The following is a 7,222-nucleotide window of genomic DNA, read 5'->3' on the forward strand; positions in this document are numbered from 1 at the left end:
GTACCGTAAAAAAGCTAAAAAAATTATGCTTGTTAAAGTGGTGCATCGGGAGCTCCGCCCCTGCCTATATGTACGCCCACAAGGCTCAGTCAGCAAAACATCAGTTTCACCAATCTCCCATCTACTAGTAAATGTGCACGTGCAACGCACGTCTCAACCAATGCACATGAAATTCATGTGATAGTTCATATGCTGGAAAATTCAGAAAATAGAAGGAACGATTATGAAGAAACCATTGAGCAACAATACGTAATATTGATGCACAACACCAACTCAAATTGCCTCTCCAAGTTTTGAAGTGAAAGCACAAGTATGTATATAAAGATTTTTCCGGAAATAGCATAGTGCACAGAAATATATCGAAAAAAATGTTGCAAGGGGCATACCATTGTTTTAGCCATGAAAGGAACCAACAAAGAAATCAAAATATGTAACAATGTTTGGCACAACTGTACTCTCATTTTAAGCTTGTGGGGCTACAACAAATGTCGCCTGAAAGCATTGTTCGGACGTCCAACTCATATTTCTCTGGCCCCATGAACTCTTTCACCCAACTTCGGCCAAGCCATGCAGCGGGGAAGGATCCATTGACGTTGTCGGAACTACATCTAGATTATTCTTCCTCATCAGTATTATGATAAACAATTTACAACAACAATGACTATATAACGGAACAAATATGTACAATGATAGTACAGAATCTAAAATAAGGACCATTGATCAGATGTTGGAGCATCAACATTGATAGAAAAAGCAAATCCATGCATGTCACAACATGCTACTTACATTTCCCATGTCATGGATACAATCTTAATATCTCAAAAAAGATTATAGATAGATTAGAATTGGAAAATGAGGTGATCCAGAAATTGGATATTTCACTGGCTGAGGGCAATCTCCATTAGTACAAAATCAGTATGTTCATACTCAACTTGTATGAAAGAACTATAATACTTGTTGTATGAGTCCAATTAGGAGTGGTCAGAAATTAGGAGAAGCTTCCTAGCAATTTGAATGCAGATTTGAGGCTTGGCATTTTTGATGGCTGAGTAAAAAAACATTTGAAACAAGGCAAAAGACTTGCCATTTTCATTGATTAAGAAGAGAATTGCACGGTTAATTGACGGAAAACTGGGCTAAAACCGATACATCCCAGCCCATATGACATGGGCACCACCGGTCAACCTGGCCGCCGACATGGCACACAGAGCTGCAAAGAAGAAAGACATCCGTAGAGGAGTAGCAATATATCCAGCGGGCGGGCGAAGTGGTGAGGGTGTCGGCAATATATCCAGCAGAGCTATAGTGTGAGATTTATGGCTACGATGATTCAGACTAAATTTTCTTCTCATATTATTTTTTACTTGGGCACGTTCAGTTTTCTGGTTAATTCACTACCCCTAAATGCTCCGGCAAATTATCATAAGCAGAAAACATGTACTTCCTCCGTTCCTAAATGCAAGTCTTTTTAAAGATTCCAATATGGACTATATACAGAGCAAAATGAGTGAATCTACACTCTAAATACATCTATATAAATCCGTATGTAGTTCATATTGACATCTCTAAAAAGACATATTTAGGGACAGGGGGAGTATATCTGTAAGCAAGTTGTAAAAGAAAAAAAAACATAGTCATATCATTTCAAAGAATGTTACATGCCAATAGGTTATAATTTTGCTATTGTCATCAAATGCATATCATCAATGTCAGTACAGTCAAATATAATGGCATGTCAACCCGGAATATACAAGGTCAATCATATAGATGCAACAGTGCAAGAAGAGTTACTAATCATTGCATTCTAGTGGTTGCATTGAGCAGCAATACTCATTATGTACAAACAATACAACATAGGAAGAGTGAGATGATATAACTAATAAAGTTCAAAGAATGTACTGCTGACAAAGATCCTTTACTTGATAAAGGCAGTAGTCGCTTGAGAAGTAGTCCTTCCCGATAAAGATGATCTGCGAATGATCCATCTGCATGTACATATTTTTAACACGCGCCGATCTGCAAATCTATGTGAGTAAGCTTGTGCCGATTTATTTTGTAGGAGTTGTGGGCAGCCCAAGTGCCTGGGAGAGCGCTGCCACTGTTGTACCACTTTCCGGCTTGCCGGCGTGGTGTGGAAGGCTGAAGGATGTATGGCTGCACTGAATCAGGAGGAAGTTTCAGTGTCTTGTGCATTTCGTACCAGTTTTCAGATCCACGTCGGGGCCTTGTTGGGGTTTTGCACTCACATATTATGAGTCCAACATTAGCTCACATCAGAGAAAATTCAGTTGAGCATGATCATTAATTTCTTTTTACATTGTTAAGTAGTACGATCATTACTTAGTCATAGTGTTTCATTACAAAGACTTCCAGATGTTGTCGCTTGCCAAAAGGAAGATATCGTGTCTTTACCACAATAGAATCTGAATAATTTATTCCAGTTCAGCATAGGATTTTCTGTCATGTTATTTGTGAAACACAACCTAATAAGAACTAAAAGCATAGGACTCTGTCATGTTATTTGTGAAACACAAAGGAATATGTTCCAAACCTGAAAGTTGGATGGGCCGGAGTTCCTTTGCTGAATCTAGTGTAGGCGTAGTGATGTGGTGTCACGCTGCTGTGTCCAGGCCATGGTGTCCGCGTGAGGAGTGTGGCGGCCATCACGGCAGCATTGGGTCAGTAAAGTCCTGGAATAGAGTGTGACACCGCGTTTCAGGCAATGGGTCTATGTGAGGGATGATGAAGCAACAATACAAATACTAATCGACATATAGTACATCTATTTTCACTAATGTGATGGCACAACCCAGAGCCTACATGTGTCTCAATTCTGAAAATTGTGAAGTGTGTAATCAGAACACTATTTCAGTTTGGTAGGGCGATCCAAACAGTGTACCCCCATCCATCCATTGTTAAATGATTGTCTGCTCATGAAGACCTGAGCATCGAGAAAGAAGACTAATTGGAGACCATGGAGCTGATCTTATACTTGAATAGTGAGTGCCTGACTATCATGGCTATCTCTATTTACGGATGTTTAAAGGGATTGGATACATCAGAGCGTCTTGAAGCAAACACAAGAGAGTGTCATACTCATAAATTTTCAAGAATGCGGGATCGATAAAATTGGTGTGCCATGTTATTTCTAGGGAATAAATCCCTGAGCTTTTGGGACAAAAAATCAGTTTAAAAAGGGGTGATGCCAGCAAGCTTATGTAACCTTCTCGGTCTAGATTCTGTGTTCAAACCTGCTGATGCACTTAGATGTTAGAAAGAGAGATTGGATGCAGAGGGCGTGATGGGGTGATGCCTGGTCGAGCTCCTCGTTCCAGCGCTGGACGCCGGACGTCGTCCTGGCCGTCGTCGGTCCGGCGGACATGGCGTGGTGGGTTGACGTCGGGGATAGCCGGAGAGAAGAGTTGTGGCCTTCATCTGCAGCCGTATGCTGGCGGCGGCGGCGATCTAATAACCCTAGATCCAGCCCTAGGGTACGATGGACATGGAATAGGGAGGAGCGGTATGTGGTCTTTACAATCGCTGGGATAGGAGCTGATTACGCTTTCATGGAACACGTATTAGGCGGACGAATCTTTGGCAGAGTATACGTCGGGCGGACTGTAATTGCTAATTGCTAACCTCATATTAATCTAGGCTGTTAGATCTAATTTGGTGGGATAATCAGACGGTAATAATCAACCGGTGTACACTTAACGGGGTGTCTCTAAGAAAGAAGATGTTTGCTTATTTAATAGTAGTAGAGATTCCTTCTAGGCTTAGTACATGTACACTCGGAAGGGTCTTAAAAGGTGGAGAGGTTGGCAGTGGCACGCGAAGCGAAGGGCGCAGCAGGAGGTTGGCCTTCCGCCGAGCGGTGACACCGAATTGCTCTGTCATGTCGAACTCGGCCGGGTTTGAGATGTTGGGCGCCTCCCAGTCAAAGTGGAGCAGCATGCTAGCAAGCGGGAGTTCCACGCCGGCCAGGCCAAACGCCATCCCGGGGCACATTCTCCGCCCAGCGCCGAATGGGAGCAGCTCGAAATCTGTCCCCCTAAAGTCCACGTCTACCCCAGCGCCAGACTCGAAGCGCTCCGGCCGGAACTCGGCCGCGTCGGGCCCCCAGGATCGCTCGTCACGGCCTAGTGCCCAGGTATTGACGATCACCTGTGTGCCCTTGAGCACGTCGAAGCCCAGAACTTTGCATGGTTCCTGGCACTCACGCGGGAGCATCAGCGGCAGCGGCGGGTGCAGACGGAACGTCTCCCGGATGACCAGGCGCATGTATGGGAGCTCGCCGAGCTTGCCCTCGTCGACCGTGCCATCACCCTCGAAGGCTCGCCGTACCTCCGCCGTCGCCTTCACCATCGCTGCTGGGTTCTTCACCAGCTCCGCCATCGCCCACTCTAGTGTGGTCGCCGACGTCTCGCTCCCGGCGCTGAAGATGTCCTACGCGCAGGTCAAATCAATATTGATAAGGAGGGGTGACACGGCAGAGATCCGTGCAATATATACAGTCTGAAATGTAGCTAACTCGATATATACAATATGGATGGGATGCTCACAAAAATGACGCCTTCGACGGCAACCATGTCGATGACACCGTCTTTGTGTATTTTGAGGAGCACGTCCAGCACGTCCTCCTCGCCGCCCTGGCCCTCCTCCCTCCTCTCTAGATGCTCGTGGATGATGCCCTTGATGATCCCGAAGACGCTGGCATGGATCTCCTCGGCACGGCGGAGGGCGTTGCTGAGCCGTCCGGCGAGCCACGATGACGGCCAGAGGTCCGCCGTGTTAAGCCCGGTGGCAAGGCAGACTATTCTGTCAAGCTCATGCAGGAACAAGTCCCGCTGCTTGGAGTCGCACCGGCTGCCCATGACGGCGCGGAACGTGCCGTCGGAGACGAGCGCGGACAGCAGCACGCGCAAGTCCACCACGGGACCGGCGGACTGGATGGCGCAGAGCATGGTGGCGACCTCCTCCTCGCGGATGGCTCGGAAGGAGCGCACGCGTCCCGCCGTAAGGACCTCCGTGACGGCGATCTTGCGGAGCTGGCGCCAGTAGTCGCCGTAGGGCGCGAAGATCATGTCCCGGCCGCCGCAGGTGAGGACGCCCATGGTAGCCGTGAGCCGCCGCGTCGCGAAGACCAGGTCCTGGGTCTTGAGTACCTCGCGCGCCGCGTCGGGTGACGACAACACAATTGTGGGCACTGAGCCGAGCCGGAGCAGCATGACCGGCCCGTGGCGCATGGCCAGGTCGCGCAAGGCACGGTGCGGGAGCTGCCTGACGAGGTGGTGCAGGCTTCCGATGACCGGCAGCTGCCACGGCCCCGGCGGGAGCCGCAGACTGTTGTTTGCCTTCTTTCTCCATGTAACTGCAAGCGCCAGGGGCGCGAGGACGAGAGCCCAGACGAGGTAGACGGAGTAGTACTGGGAGGTGGTGGTGTCCTCCATTTGTATGTGCTATGAAGGACGTCGCATGCCCGAGAGATTCCAAATCATTTCGACCACATATATATAGACTTCAGTTTGTCTAATTCACATCTAGATATTTTTTTAAGGATGTCACATCTAAGCTGCCATAAATAACACAACAACAAAGAATAAATAAAAGCTAGCACAAAAAAAAAACTACCAACATAGTAAACATCAGGTTAGATGTGATATAACTATGTCACATCTAGACATAGACTTCTCCGAGACTTTCGACATGTATGCAACTCTCTCGATCGATAACAACATACTCCCTCCGTTCCTAAATACTTGTCTTTCTAGGCATTTTAACAAGTGACTACATACGAAGCAAAATGAATGAATCTACACTCTAAAATGTGTCTACATACATCCATATGTAGTAGTCATTTGAAATGTCTAGAAAGACAAGTACTTAGGAACGGAGGGAGTAGAAAATATCTCAACCCTGCTCTGCCAAAATAAAGTTTACACATACCCTAGAGGGCTAAAGTTGAAGAAGGCGTACATCCTCCTCCATACAAACAGCCGTATACATATTGCCTACCACCGGCGCTCCGGCTGCTAAGGAATATAGTACCCGCACGTGCCGCACCACTAATTCCAGATCTGAGCCGTAAATTTCCACACCCTCCAAAGAAGTTTTTCTAAGCATGTGACGTGGACCGAACACTGGATGCATCATCGAGCTCAGCGCACAGGTAGCTGTCGTGATCGAGTACATCGACCGGTAGTATATATCCACATAATTAATGGGAAGCAAGTTGCGTGTCTCCACGGCACAGAAGATTCCACAAGCTGCCTGCACACAAATGCATCCCTGTCCATTTAGTGCTAACATGTAATTTCTTGGTCATGCACGTGCATATGAGTGTTTGACAAAAACAAGTATGTGGAATTTCCATCTTTCTTTCTTTTTTGAGTTGGAAATTTCCATCTTTCGAGAGCCGTTAATGAATAGACTAGGAAACATGCTCATGGGTTGCTACGGGATGGAGGGGCAGTGGTTGGAGAGAGGGTGGTGCATGGAGGACTTCCGCTGAGTGTAATTTTTCTCGATTTTGAAGCACATTCTTCAAGAGTAGTAACTAATTCAAAGGATTTTGTAAGTTAGAGCACACATGATGTTTCTCGCCTCACTTGAATAAGATGTTGTATTAGACCGTCAATATATAGTGACAACATGCATCTCACCAGTATTTTAAACAATGTAGTGATGATAAAAATATAATACCTGCAACACTTATGTTGTTGAGTTATTGATATCACACAATAAAAATGTCATATACTTCACTTAGCGCCCAAGCATATTATGTGTGTGCTAACCATGAAGTCCTTGTCGTATAGATGGATAACTTCGTGTTCCGTCGCTATATATCCAGGATTTTCCATCGCAATTGAATCTTTCCTTAGTGTGTTGGGTCTCAATTCACGGTTAGCTGTAATTTGCTCTATTCTAGCTTTCTTTTATTCTGGTTGCATATTTGCGTCTTTCTGCCTTTCTTATGCATGCTTTGTTAACTTTTGTGTTGGCTTCATGTTTGCATTTTTCTTCTTTCCTTGTGTGTCTTTTTTGCAACTGGGTCAAATATTTAGTTCTTTTGTTTAGTTGATAGGCTTCACGACGTTTTTTTTAGTTTTTTTTCTTCATTGGTCATCCATACATACCGCTCTCTATCTCCTTTTCTTCTTTGTTCCTTGCCATCCATGACTCGAGATTGCCATTCAAATTGCTTGCCTGTAAGAAAGATTTG

At 45.8% G+C, this 7,222-nt stretch overlaps 1 protein-coding gene across 2 annotated transcripts; it reads right to left on the reverse strand.

The window, feature by feature from the left end:
- Nucleotides 1-276: 276 nt before the first annotated feature.
- On the reverse strand, nucleotides 277-5,455 carry LOC119340161 (zealexin A1 synthase-like). Of its 2 annotated transcripts, XR_005164419.1 has the most exons (3): nucleotides 4,563-5,455; nucleotides 1,920-4,446; nucleotides 277-608 (listed from the first exon to the last, which is right to left on the reverse strand). XR_005164419.1 is itself a non-coding variant. In XM_037612063.1 (2 exons), exons 1-2 carry the CDS (start codon nucleotides 5,448-5,450, stop codon nucleotides 3,745-3,747), a joined length of 1,590 nt encoding a protein of 529 aa, XP_037467960.1. In that variant the 5' UTR covers nucleotides 5,451-5,455; the 3' UTR covers nucleotides 1,546-3,744. The 2 variants fall into 2 exon arrangements, 1 of the variants encoding a protein (XP_037467960.1); XM_037612063.1 differs by lacking the exon at nucleotides 277-608 and having other exon boundaries at nucleotides 1,546-4,446.
- Between the last annotated feature and the right edge of the window lie 1,767 nt (nucleotides 5,456-7,222).

This window comes from Triticum dicoccoides, chromosome 7B (genome assembly GCF_002162155.2).
Source record: "Triticum dicoccoides isolate Atlit2015 ecotype Zavitan chromosome 7B, WEW_v2.0, whole genome shotgun sequence".
In the NCBI taxonomy this organism is placed as follows: Eukaryota; Viridiplantae; Streptophyta; class Magnoliopsida; order Poales; family Poaceae; genus Triticum; species Triticum dicoccoides.

Excerpts from the sequence above, each read along its gene's own strand:
- LOC119340161 (XM_037612063.1), bottom strand. The coding sequence starts at position 5,450 with ATGGAGGACACCACCACCTCCCAGTACTACTCCGTCTACCTCGTCTGG. Across the intron at positions 4,447-4,562 it reads CCGTCGAAGGCGTCATTTTT|GACATCTTCAGCGCCGGGAG; the intron begins GTGAGCATCCCA and ends ACCTGCGCGTAG.